General features: G+C 39.6%; 1 protein-coding gene across 1 annotated transcript; it reads left to right on the top strand.

Moving 5' to 3' along the window:
• Nucleotides 1-1,945: 1,945 nt before the first annotated feature.
• Nucleotides 1,946-14,074, top strand: LOC149084374 (monocarboxylate transporter 9-like). The gene is made up of 3 exons (XM_089235307.1): nt 1,946-2,978; nt 5,836-5,961; nt 13,968-14,074. The coding sequence occupies exons 1-3, from the start codon at nt 1,946-1,948 to the stop codon at nt 14,072-14,074; spliced, it is 1,266 nt and encodes a 421-aa protein (XP_089091433.1).
• Nucleotides 14,075-14,727: the final 653 nt, after the last annotated feature.

The raw sequence follows: 14,727 nt of genomic DNA, 5'->3' as shown, positions 1-14,727 counted from the left end.
TCGCTGGGATATTTTAATTCAAAATCGAGGAAAAGTGATAAAAGAACAGCGGAAACTAACGGGCAACGTTAGTACTGGTGCAGGGGGATTGCTGAACACATTGTGGGTATTTATTAAACTGGAGCTATGCCTCTACGACGAACGGTTGATGAGGTAAAAGTCGCTGTAAGACATACAGGACACCCTGTATACGTACTGACATTAGCATCGCCGCGTCTGCTTCCACCCCCCTTCCCGCCTATCAGTTTACGTGCCTGACCACCAATACCATTATAGTTTTTAAAAAATTTACTCTATTTATGTCTACCGAGAATTATTTTGCAGGGCCAGTCTCGAGTTCCCTCACGAACAGATTTGGATGTCGAGCAGTTACCATTTCTGGGGCGATTATCGCAGCCACTGGCCTGGCCTCGAGCTTCTTCGTCGGAAGAGATCACATCAAGCTTCTCTACTTTACGGCTGGATTTGTCACAGGTATTTTATAAGCGAAATTACATTATTTTAAAATAGTCCAAGGGATATTGTGGCACTTGAGCATAGGGGGATACGCACTCCTCAAACGAGTGGGGGGAATCACAGAGGGTGCGTATGTAGCAAACGGGAGGGGGCGAATGTCCTCCTCTACTCTTCCACCTATGCTAATACCACAAGTACTTTGCTGTACAGGAGGGGGGGGTGATCGTTGCCCCGCCCATAGACGCAATTTTATCACCTGTAATAGCCTATAAGACTATATAGACCAGTCTTTCTTTATCATTCATCAAATCATTCTTTTGGCATCATTGTGCATACAAGGCCTCTATACAACGGTACAAATCTTCAATCGTTACACTTCATTCGTAGTTCAAAAAAACAGATGGCGGCACTAACCAAAGGGGATTCTTCACAAGACTAGCTTTTGGTGCGCTTTCCATCCCAATAATAGAACTCCTCTCGAAGATGCGTGAATCTATTTCTTGATCATTTTGGGCCGTGCGGCCTCACCGGTTGCCAAATCAGGAGGAGGAGGGGGGGGGGGCGAACAAGAAATAAAAATTAGTGCCGCAAAATGTCGAAAAAAAAATTGTCTGTAAAATTCAAAGTATGGGTGTAATTGAATGGACTAATTTGCAAAAGAAAAGGTAATTTTAGATACATTGCATCTATCAGCTGGGAACCAGATAAAATATGGATATGTTTAGGTTTATAAGAAAGTGGGAGGTACACACCCACAGGATAAAATTTTAATGGCTAAACTGCCCGTATTTCACCATATTACTTATGCCAGAAACAAATCTGCGAGTTTTCAGGGTCACTTTACTGGTATGGAGGGAGTGTTGTCCCCGCGACGGTGCAACTGACGATTATGTTGGCACTTGAACATTCAGCAGATATCCACCACTACAGAGAGCAACAGGCCTACAACGATGCAATTATTCAATCATTTAAACTTCACTCGTAGTTGGAAAAATTGACGGCAGATGGCAGCACTACACATATAGCAAGCATTACATAGTAACAAACCTCACGTTAGATTCACTACACGTACACACACACATTCCAACACGTACCAATTCGTTAGAAATTTCTCAGAGGAATGTGGATGAGGTGCATGTGTGGTTTAGTAGTAGTAGTAGTAGTTGACCACTCCTGCCATATTCTAACCCAACCTTCACACTTTGCCAATAACAAAAACTCAACTTCGCGCATCCACAGACTGCTTCAAAAATCAAGTTTCTTCCGACTAACTGGAACAACCTCCAATCAAAAGTTATTTGATTGCGATTTTGTTTGTAGCATACACCGTCACCTCTGTCAAATTTCACCGCGGCACTCACTCACTCTCTTGTATAGGCCTCGGCCAAGCAATATCGAATAAATAAAGAAATAAATTACATACTTAAGTAGTGTCTTCATGTGGTTTCATCCCGGTTTCTTCTTCTCTCTAGGATGTGGCTTCGGATTGATGACCGTACCTGCTGTCGTGGGTGTGGCTTGCTATTTTGAGAAGAAGCGTGGACTGGCTATCAGTATAGCGTCGTCCGGGACTGGACTCGGTACATTCATATTCGCTCCCGCGGAAACATCGCTAATCAGCCACTACGGCTGGAATGGTACTTTATTGATTATTTCTGCTATAGTCCTCAACTGTGCGGTGTTCGGTGCTCTCTACGGACCATCGGTCATGAGTACCGGTGCCAGTAGCGTGCCAATCGTTCAAAACTCTGCCAATTCCGCGGGGGCAGCGCTATCGGCGAGCGACATCAATATTGTGCCAACAACAACGAATACCTCCATCTCAAAAGGTGACATTGGCAAAGAAAAAGATTTAGGAGCGGCGGCAATTGAATATGTCGGAGTGACTGAGAACAATTACTTGGAGAACTTGAAGGTCCGTTCTGCACCCGAGCTACGAAACCAGCGGCGCTTGTCGTCAGAAAACAACATACCGTTCAGCGAATCTAGGACTGCCGGTCCGCGGTCGCAAAGAGGTCTCATATATAGCGAAGACATCTTCTACACGGCGGACGTTAGTTATCTACCAGAGATAGAATCTTCGAGGACTGCAAAGAGTGTCAAAGAGGAGGGCACGCCGTCCGTCGCGAGACCAGAAGCAAAGACCAACGAAATTTTGGACATTTTCAAGCGCATGTTGGACATAGCTATTTTGAAAGACTTCAGGATGCTGCTGTTCCTGACTTGTCACTTATTGCACAGCATCGGCAACAACGTTCCTTACATCTATGTTACGGACTGGGTCGAAAGCATGAACTTTGAAACATCGCGTGGAAGATCCAGTTTCCTGATTTCCGTAATCGGTATACTGAATATGGTCGGCAGGATTTCTTCGGGTTTCGTTGCCGACAGGAAAAGATTCAATAAACTTGCCATCTACGCATCTTTTATCGTGATCGGCGGGGCATCGATCGCACTGACTGCCTGTGCCACTCAGTACTACCAGGTTGCGGTGTGCAGTGCCGTGTTCGGATTTGCCGGGGGTGAGTAAATATACAAACAATATCATACGTGGGTGTTTCAGCTAGCATACCCAAAAACTGAGTTTCATTACATTGATTACGCTTAATACTTTGCCATAACTGCCTTAAAACGCTAGAACCATTCCACTGATCACTCTCTAGGTCATTCTTTTGGCCATTCACATGCTTGAACAATGTTTCAGTCACCCACATACTTGCACACGCTCTAGGTCACTCTATCAGTTATTCACATGCTTGAACAATGTTTCAGTCACTCACATGCTTGAAAAATGTTTGTCACTCACATGCTTGAACAATGTTTAGTCACTCACATGCTTGCACACGCTCTACGTCACTCTATCAGTTATTCAAATGCTTGCACACGCTCTACGTCACTCTATCAGTTATTCAAATGCTTGCACACGCTCTACGTCACTCTACTAGTTATTCACATGCTTGCACACGCTCTACGTCACTCTATCAGTTATTCACATGCTTGAACAATGTTTCAGTCACTCACACGCTTGCACACGTTCTACGTCACTCTATCAGTTATTCACAAGCTTGAACACGCTCTAGGTCACGCTTATAATCATTCACTGACCTGGTTTCTTGCTTTTTAGGTCACTCTTTTGTTAATTACACATGCTTGCACAAGCTTTGCCTCACTCTTATAGTCTTTCACGTGTTCGCAAACTCTCTAGGATATTTCACACTTTTTTTTCATTCACATGCTTGCTGACGCTCTGTCAATGTCAAGTCCATTCATCTATTGATAAAAAATGTGTCTATTCATTAACAGGCACCATATAATAGTGAATCCGTGCCCCCCCCCCCTCCCCTTCCACATGCTTGAAGATGGCCTTGGTTTGTGACAGAACCCCCAGACTAAGATTTTTAGCTGATTCCTTATATTGATTTTCAGGAACATTCACAGTTTTAAAGACTGGAAAAATAAAAAAGGTCGATACCCCTAAGAGACCCCCTGAGCCCTATCAGACTTTCCCATGAGGGGGAAGCCATGGTATTCATGAGTATTAATGGTATTAATTATCAACACCGTGAGCTCTCGGGAAAAGAGATTCTCTGGGCCCGTCACCTCTTTAGACTTATCTAAGTGCCAGACTCATCTAAATTCAAATTCTTATTTCGTGTGTTGGACATTATTTTGTTTAGCATATGGTTGTCTCGTTAAAACGTGAGACTCCTTATCCACCTGCTCAACCCAATATACCCAGGCATTAGACCCTTTTTTTCTGGAAACTCCTCGAAAAGGCTTTTTTGTTTGACGGACCGGAATCCCAAGACGAATTCCTTCAACAGGCCCACGAAGTTGAGTTCAGGCGAATGTACAATATGTACACAGTGAAAATGAGTGAGTAAATCTCTGGTCCTAACACCCTGTTTCCCAACGTAGAGCCCACACCCCACAGGAGGTCAATAATGACGGAGATTTTTAGGGGGGGGGGGTAATCAAGATTTGCAAGAATTCATATTTAATGAAGAAAATAATTTCTCAGAATTAATGAAAAATACATTCAGCGGGAAAATAATTTCAGAATTAATGAGTAAATTCGTATTTAATTAGAAAATAGTTTAATAATTAATGAAAAATCATATTTAATGAAAAAATACTTTCACAAGAATCGATAAAAGAAATATTTTCAGGAAAAATGAAAATTTGTATTTAATATTAACATAAATTATCTCGGAATAAATAAAATTCTTCAATTATCTAGGTCTCCCAATTTGACTCTAAGCCCTCTGGCCATGTTGGATCCACCCGTTAGGACACCAATGTGTGAATAGAGATACCACATTATGTATGACTCGTTGCCCATTGGGCTTCATTGAAACTTTATTTTTGGCCCGCACACTGTTGAAAACCCCTGCTTTAGACCAAGTTAATAGTTTTTGGAGCTTCTTCCACAGGGTTAGAAGATTTCTTTTCAAATAAAGAACTACACAGTAAATTCCTCCAATTTAACGGATACTCCCTTCTAACGAACACCTCCCGATAACTGACACTTTTTTAAAATTACGTCGACAGGCTTCAATGTATTTTGATTAAGAAACACAGTCCTTGTTAGCGGACAAAGTTTTCGCTACCGTGGGTATCCGTTATCAAGAGGCGTGTATCTACGGCACGTTGCTGTATACGTTGCAGAAACGCGACGGGGGCGTAAGTCGGATCTACTTTTTTTGGAGGAGGAGCACACAGACTAATTTGAGGTGTGAAGGGGAAGCACAGAGAATCTCTAAAGGAAATTTTGAGTCCTTAACCTTCGAAAAGCATTTCAAATTCACAAAAATCGATTGAAACAGCATTTAAAGAAAATGTTCATTCAATATATTGTAACATTTTTTTACAAAATTTTCTTCAATTTTCGATACTTCTTTCCCTCCCCCACTGTGATCTCAAATGATTAAGTCCGGCCTCGTACAGTTGCTTCTAAAGTTATACATGCTCTAGGTCATTCCTTTGGCCATTCACAAGCTTTCACACGCCCTAGATCACTCTTTTGCTCACTCAAGCGCTTGCAAACTCTCTAGGCCACTCTTTTGTCACTCACTAACCTAGTCCGTTGCTGTCTGGGCATAGGTGGATTTATCGAGATTTAATCAAATTTTTCCCTCCTTCGCCCATTCAGCAAACTTTTTTGTCTACTCATTCCTCAAATTTGCCACCCTTTCGAAACTGCCGCCCTGGGCTACAGCCCGCTAAGCCCCCTTCCCCCTGAGTGGAGTCCTCAAGTTACCTAAAGTAACCTGAGCACACACCAGATTCCAGCATCATGCCCATTTTTTGTATCGATTTTAGAAATTGGGTGACAATTGTCCGAGAGGTAAATGATGGTGATGTGTCGTTTTGTTGCAGGAATCTGCGTGTCACTGACTACAATAATTATCGTCGAAATATTCGGCGTAAAGAAACTGACGAGCACCTTGGGATGGCTGATGTTGTTCACGGGATTGGGCAACTTTATCGGCCCACCATTGACAGGTAATCACACCGATGCCTCGTGTATGTATATATTACGGTAAATGTGATAAATTTGGTAAATTTTCATACTTACCAATCCTCTTGGTACGTTTGATAAATTTATCACTTTTAACTTCGAATATGCATCACACCCAAGTGTCGTTGGTAAATTTGATGCATACTGAAAAAAATTATCACTTTTTCCGGTGATTATGCATAATACACTCGAGTGATTGGTGAATTTTATAAATATGAAAAAAAAAATTCGAATGAGTCTGGTATGTGTGGTGAATATGGTCGGACCCCGATATAATGATAACAAATCTTTCTATCGTGCCCTGATATAATGATACTATCAATACACGTGTGAATTATCATGTATAGTATATATCATATAGTACGATTTATCATGTACGAACGACGCGACGCTTGGATACTGTGCATAATGACCGGTAAAAGTGATAGATTTAGAGAAATTTATTAAACTTACCAAAATGCTTGGTAAGTATGTATAATAACCGCATATATCACATTTACCATAACAAATATATGTATTTGAATTCTGTGCTTTAGTTTGAGCTTCAAAAGTTTCTAGCATTCTTTTTTTTTCACCAGCTTTAATTTTTATATTAATGGCAAATGAAAATGGGTCATTTGTAATATACACTGGTGTGCAAAAATTAAGGACGAAGCTGAAAAATTTTGGTCGAGCACTCTTTAGCCCCGTTCACATGTGCAAATATTGCGGTAGCATTGGGAGTTCTAGCACCCGCTTGACGACTTTTTCCCTTCGTAAGGAAAGAAATGGAGAGCAGTCATTGGTGAAAATTCTTGAAGCGGGTTTTAAACCTGCTTCTTCTATTTCCCATGTGAAAGGGACTTTTATATATGAAAGCAGATTTAGTCTGATTAGCGATTCTGGACGCATACACATCTGGAGAGAGCGGGGAACACACAACAACCTCTCCAACATCATCGAAAGGGACCGGTTTGGAGGTGGCGGAGTTCTCGTTTGGGGAGGCCTCATGCTTTATACCCGTACATCTTCTAAGGTGGTTCAGTATATAGTCTAGAAGCCTTGGTTCAGTCACTGGTGCCCGCTGTAGTACCGAGTTTCTCCTTCCTAAGGGTACGTCCATAGTGAACCGCTTCTCGCTACTCGCTTTATCGCGGCTGAAAAAAGATCGTGAAAACCCATCGGGGTGGCCATAGTGCGCCCGCCTACCTGCTTTTACTGGCTCAAACTGCTTTTACCCGCTTTAACCGGAATGAATTATTATTTCTTTTTCTCGCTTGACCGGCTCACCGCTTGCAGTTTAAAACGGGTACTTTCCTCTAAAACTTGAGTAGTTCGTTTTATAGTGGAATAGTAAATCTACGGAGTTTTTGTAACGACAATTATCGTTATTACTAATCATTGATTAATTATGACATAATAAAAGCGAAATCGTTAATCATTAAGTAATTAAGGAAAATTAACAATTACACTGAATCCAATTGGAGTTTTTGTGACGATTAATTATTGTTAATACTAATCGTTAACTAGTTATGGCATAATATAAGCGAAATCGGTTATTAATTAAGGATCATTAATGGTTATACTGAATCCAACGGAGTTTTTATGACGAATAATTATTGTTAATACTAATCGTTAACTTGATATAACATAATAAAAGTGATATCGTTGATTAATCATTAATTAAGGTTAATTAACGATTATACTGAATCCAACGGAGTTTTTGTGATGGATAATTGTTGCTAATACTAATCGTTAATTAGTTATGACATAATAATAAGCAAAATAGTTAATTAATCGTTAATTAATTAAGGACCATTCATGATCATACTAAATCCAACGGAGTTTTTATGACGCCTAATTATTGTTAATACTAATCGTTAATTAGTTGACAATAAAAACGGTATCGTTAATAAATCAAAATACCGTTGGATTTCGTTTTATCGTTAATTACTTAATTAACCAATTAATTAACTAATTTTCGATTAGAAAAACTAAAATTAATCGTTACAAAATTCCGTTTGATTTAGTTTTGTCGATAATAATAATAATAATCATGATCGATAATTAGTTAATTAACTAATTAACGATAAAAGTAAATCAAACGGAATTTTGTAGCAATTAATTTTCGGTTTTCTAATCGAAAATTTGTTGTGGCACTAAAAGCGAAATCGCTGATTTATTATCAATTAATTAATTAACTATAATTAGCGATTACACTAAACCCATTGCAACTTCAAGGCGAGTCCTATTCATTTCATGTACATTCGTCATTCTTTCATATTTAAATTTTATGATAAATATTTTTTGTTGTCAACAAAAACACACACAATAGATCCCCACGTGATAGCTCCATGATGCCAACTGCTCATGCAGGCAGACGCTCCCGCGAGCGGTGCACTATAACCACCACCGGCTAGAATCGCGCGGGATCATCTCGCCTTCTACAACTGCCGCGGTTTAAGCAATAAAGCGAGAAGCGGGAAGCGGTGCACTATGGACGTACCCTTATGCGCGTCTTTTTTTAGAGGTGCTATGGGTCCTCAGTTCCCTCTTCATGGGCGACAACTACACCTCATCGTACAGTGGTTGTCGCAGAGCTGTTGGAGAGTGAAGATATTCAACTCATCGATTGACCGGCAAGGTCCCCGGATGTAAATCCAATCGAACACGTATGGGACACTCTAAGGAGGACGCTTGGCAGCGCGTCACCAGCCGCCAGCAACGATTCCGAGGCTACAACAGGAATGGGCAGCTCGTTGACAACCTTGTACTCATCATGGGCAGACGATGTAAATCCTGCATAGCAGCCAGGGGTGATCATATCCCCCCCCCCTCCCTACTAAAGGCTGGATTTTCCTTGCCAGTCACTTGTCACATGGACGTTTCGGTCCAATTGCGCTCGAATCTAATTTTTCAATAAAGTTCCTGTTTTTTCCTTTGGATTTCTTTTTTGGAAAGTTTTGTTTACTTTTTCCATGTTCTTAGGGGTCATTCAAGTATTACGTTAGCATCGATGGGGGGAAGGGGGTTTCCGATTTGCTGAGTTTTTATGACAAGAGGAGGGGGGGGGGGGGTTTGGATGATGCTTACGTCATCATTCACCCTTTATAAAAATGTCAAATATTCTTAATGGCATCCTGAACTGTGGTTAGTGGGCGCCTGAACTAACAATATCCCTATTGATAAGTCTCTAGAGCAGTGGTTCTCTACCGGGGGCCATATGGCCCCAGGTGGGCCCTAGGATATTCCAGGGGGGCCACGGATGAAAATCTTGCAAAAGGGGAGCCACGGCTACTGATACGGGGGCCACGAAGAATTTTATGAAATTAAACTTTTTTAGTCACTCTGACTAAAAAAATTTAATTGCAAACAAAATGCATAGAATAGCATATATATAGCATATCTTTTTTCCCAAATTTTCCCCTATTCAAGTAACATTAACATGAGGAAGAAAATAAAATAAGTTCATGTAATCTCGGTGGTTTTACGACTTGGGGGTGACAGTAGGCCCTGACACAAACTATAGAAGAGGTTTAAGCAAAATGGAGTAACTGTAAAGACAGAAAATTGTGTGTGTTCGAAGACTTTTCATTCAAAGAGGGCTGCCATAAAGAAAGCAGACAAAGATTTGTTGACTATTCATTGTTGACATTCTTTTGAGTGCTGGTAGTAAATGTAATCCAAGAAGCAGATGGGTGAAAAATGAAAGCTTGTAAAAAAACCCATCGTTTTCATGCAATTACAGACGGATAGCCATTTAGTTTAGCACAAAGCTATCTTCAACAGTGGTCTGATGGGGAATATATTTATAAAAATCGAATAGAGAATGATTGCTCTGGGGTATTTTTTTATGAATTTTGAGGTGATGCCAATTCGTTGCCTCTACTGAAAACAAATAAAGTCGAATTCAGTTATAACGAACTCTAAGAGACCAAATCATACATGAGGAAAATACCGGCGAAATTTAATTTTTTAAAACTACATTGCTGTATAACTCAAGAAACTGCAATTGCATAAAATTACTGTTGTTTCAATCGCAAGTGTTCATATGCCATTCCTTTCAATTTAACAGGAAAAACGTAATTTTAAACATATTTAAGACGGTCTTAACGTCATTTGGTTTGCTTTTTGGTGTCTATATGCAATCCAAGAAGATAATGTATTGAGACTTCCTCTAAGATTGACACTACACCTTTAAATTTTTTAAATCGATACTGCAATGCCTCCTTTTAATTAACTGACCTACTACTTAAGCCTGCTGCTGGCCTACTACTGGCCTTTGACCTTTGAAGACCAAACACACCCCGTTTCCCATCTCATTGAGATATCGAAGCGTTCCCGGAGGATGGGTATGTCTGGAAATTTATTAGATATCTTCAGGATAATAAATAAAAATATTACATATAGATTGCACATATGAATTCACACATAATCAATGTTCGTCAATGGACGGATCATAATATACGGAGGAAAAAAAATCAACTGTAAAATCTACATCATAATCTTCCGAAAGTTCTTGATTCCATCCGAAGATGAACTAGCGTCCGTGCGCTCTAAACAGCGTCCCTTGACACTGTGGTCATATAGCCTTGTTGAGATATAATATATATAATCTCAATTTTTACAAGTTGATCAGACATTCATCAGTACGAAATGTCGATAGGCGCCTACTACTGGCCTGCAACATCCCAAATAATTTCAATGCAATTTTCCTATCCTGCAAGAATAATGTTGTGGACATTAGAAAAAAAATTCTTAGAGGGCGTATGACCACATTTAAAGCAATTTAAATCCATTTATTTGAGACTCGCTGTCGCTGATTTCTCAGAATAGTGCAATAAATTCTCACGTAAGTCTTCACTTTGAAATTTCCGTAACCGGCTGAATTCATCTCTCTGTCAAACTAAAATTTATGGTTTTTAGTGTTGATAATACGCATGCAAAACCAATTCAACGACGCGTTTTCACAATCTGCAAAAACTGCGTGGATTCGATAGTTTGAAATGATGTCTAAATGCCAAAGATTTGGAGAGTTTGAATCAAAATGAAAATGTCAAATAATTGAAATTGTTCTTCGTATAAATGAAATATTTTAATATTGAAAGCTATATAGAGATTAATCGTCACCGTAGTCAAACGTCTCATAAATGTCAAATTTTGTCATAAAACTGAGAGTGAGGCGCGAATCCCCTTGCGCACAAGTGGAATTTCGAGGCATTTACGCACAACCGAGCCCCTCTTGGTCATTTTTCTTTTTTTCTCTCCACCCTTACTTCCTTTTGTTTCCTTCCTAAATTTATAAAAGTAAAAAGGGCATAATCATTATAAAAAGGACTGTTTTCAGATCAAATTGCCGAAGTTCAATTACTTTGGTGCAAAAATGTCAGTTTTTTTTAGGGGGGGGAATACAGTCAAACCCCATTATAATGAACTCCAAGATACCGGAGAAATCAGTTCGTAATAACGAAATTTCGTTACAAAGGAATTCCAGATTTTTATATCGTTCCTATGTAACCTTACCCGGGGATTAGAAAAGTTTTCGTTAAAACGATATTTTTCCCGTTATAACGGTATTCGTTTAAACGAGAGTCGACTTTATTTCGCCCCAAACTATTTTTTTACGTGTATATGCAGGCTCATGAGAAACAGGGCCGCACTTTACTGGCGGGCCGTTAGTCTTAGAGACATACCCAACTAGAAAAAGTATCCAAATCACGTGTCCAACTCAGATGTCATTCATGTTGTAAGGGGCTGTATAGTTATAAAGTAAAAAAAACTTTTTATACCGTCCCCGTGTGCCAAAGAACCCAATTAAGAAGTTGTTGCTCTGTCTTTCCCGATGCCAACTAAAATAATTTCACGTTTCTAAGTGCAATATTCACCGAGATATGCGAATTCGAAAAATTGAGGAAATTTGTGAAAAAACAGCAACGGATAAAATGGTTTCCCCGTATTTAATACTATTGTTTTTTTCCAACCTTCGAATGTCTCAGTGAATATTGCACTTAGAAACGTTGAATATTTTTGTTGGAGACCGGGAAACAACTTTCACATTGGGTTTTGGGGCACAGGGTGTCCGCATAAAGAATTAACATTTTTATTTCAATAACGATGTAACCCCTGGCAACATGAATCAAATATCTGAGTACTAAACATTATTAAGGGTACTTTTTCCAACAGGAAGTATGCTTCTAGGACCAATGGTTCGCCAGTAAAATGTCATATGCCCCGTTACCTATGCGCCCTGTATATTAAATATAATACGGACTGTTATGTGAAATATTGCCCTGTGTTTAAGCCAACTCGCACGTTGCTTCATCCGCCTGCGAGAGAGCGGCCATATTATGAACCAAAAAGCCACTTGAAGGTAGCTTGTCATCCAATTGAATATCAGATTTTCACCTTATCGAAATTGAAGTCAACAAACTGATAATTTTCTTATTTGAAAATCTGATTATTTATATTGTCCGATGGGCTTGAAATACTGATAATGAATCATTATTATGTTCACACGAACAGTTTTGTCACTGCGTACATGATTTCTCTGGAATGAATGGTTCAAACAAATATTTAAAAAAATTTCACACGTATTTTAGTTCATTTTTTTAAATTGTTAGTAGGGCTACAACATGAACCTATATCCTTGATACATGTATTATTGTTAAAAATGACGTAAAAGGTTGAATTTTCCAATTGTGATTCATTTGTGTGTGGCTACTCCCTCATTACTACTTTTATCCCCATGAAAAGAATAAAATTAATAAAACTGCTTGCTACCACTTTTTGCGATTTTTGTCATTATAAGAATGCGTATTTTGGAAGCTACAATTGACATTTTTAAATGAAACCATAACCATTTACATACAAAAAAACTAATTGGGAAATAATACAAATTTCATCCAGTACAGTAACTTGATGACATTGTGCCGTCTTCAAGCGCAAAGTTGCATTGTTACATTGATTGCATTGATTGAAAATAATTTCTATTTTTTACTGTATTCTATTATGTTTGTTTTGCCTTTTCATTATTTTCATAAATTAAAAATTAATTAAATTCAATTCAAACGTATTTATACTTCAGACAATTTTTGAATAACTATCTTCTAATGGGAAAACGGGGGGGGGGGAAGAAGGAAGGGGGAGTAGAAAATTATTCATGTTCGCAAGGGGGGGCCGCAGGAATGAGAAATGGGTGAAAGGGGGCCATGGACAAAAAAAGGTTGAGAACCACTGCTCTAGAGAGCCACTTTAGTGATCTCTAAATGTTTCGAGAGATCCTTCAAGTGATCTAGAAATGTGTTTGGGGCCGCTTAAGTGATCTGTGAATGTGCCACAGGCCTACATGTGTGATCTGCAAAATGTGCCGTGAGCCGCCTGAATACTCTGGAGTTGTGTCATGGGTCACCTAAGCGATCTGTAAATGTGCCGCTTAGTTCATTTTACAAAATTAGGTTTAAGGGGTCAGGCCACATCAGATAACCCTCCGGGCCACATTTGGTCCATGGGCCAAGGATTTATTCATTGTATGGCTTAGAGGGTGGGTCACAATGAATTTCTTGAAAGGAAATTTTGAGTTCTTAGCGGGGGGGCAGGAGCCCCCCCAAACGATGATGTCCCCCCCTCCCCCCGTGTACAGTCTCTGATTCCACCAATATGTGATAGGAGGTGGAGGGCAGAGATGACGAAATTTTGCTTACATGGGGGAGGGGGGTCAGAGTTTTGCTGACTTTTGACAAAAATGACTGAAAAATTGATGGCGTAATACTTGAACGACGCCCCCCCCCCCCCCCTACGTCTTGGGGATCTTATGGTATTATTTGTGTCGATTTGGAACACTTCTGCACGACGTTACATTAGAAAAAAACATCTCGTCCTTAATTTTTGCACACCAGTGTACACGAGTCAACCCGGCTCCTGATAATTATTGTTTTCCCACTTTTTTTGGAATTGATGCCAGTTTTAAATGTAGTGCTAAAGTCAAAATGATTTCTTTTCTTTTTTTTGGTAGGTCTTATACGCGATAGAATCGGATCTTATGGTCCTGGTTTCATATTCGCTGGTTGCATGACGATATTGAGCGGTGGACTCCTTGCTCTAGTTCCCAGAATCTCGTGATAAGAGGCGAAATGCCGTGCAATCAAATTATTTCATGGACGATGAATAAAAATTTCCGTTAATGAGTTAATTCTGCTCATCAGATTTCAGAACGTTTTCTTCAATTTTATTGTGGAAATTATGAAACTAATTCATAGTCAAACACATTGACTGGGCGCAGGGAATCCCGTAATATAAGTTCAATTGGATATAGAGAGATAGACAGATACAACCGCCCGTACCGCATGGCCGCGTAAACAAGACTGAGCGTTGCCACTCATATGAAAAGTAAATTGTACAAGATAAACAATACAGAGGCGTTGCCATTCTGTAAAACCAGTAGAATATGAAACTTCAACATTTATGAAGCAACTTCGTCGAACACGAATCCGATTTGCGGTCGGGTGCGAATCATAATGGACTCGTAATCGATGGCCTGAGTAACCGCATGAATTTAGCCTGTGCCCTTACTTTAAAAAAATGTATTATTATTGTTATTATCTATACCAAGTCCCCAGGGATATGCTAAAAACGTGTTGGGGCGCCCCCGATAAAGTTATGTTCTGGGGAGTCCCTATCTAGCTAGCAGCATTCGCCTACCACAATTTATGTACTCTGGAATATCCCAAAACCATATCTTGTCGTGGGTCCCTCTAAACACTAGAGCAAGGATA

Source organism: Pholcus phalangioides, unplaced genomic scaffold (genome assembly GCF_987345545.1).
Source record: "Pholcus phalangioides strain wild (caught in Gottingen) unplaced genomic scaffold, Ppha-v1.0 ptg000008l_1, whole genome shotgun sequence".
NCBI lineage: Eukaryota > Metazoa > Arthropoda > Arachnida > Araneae > Pholcidae > Pholcus > Pholcus phalangioides.
This window is presented reverse-complemented; position numbering and strand designations above follow the sequence as displayed.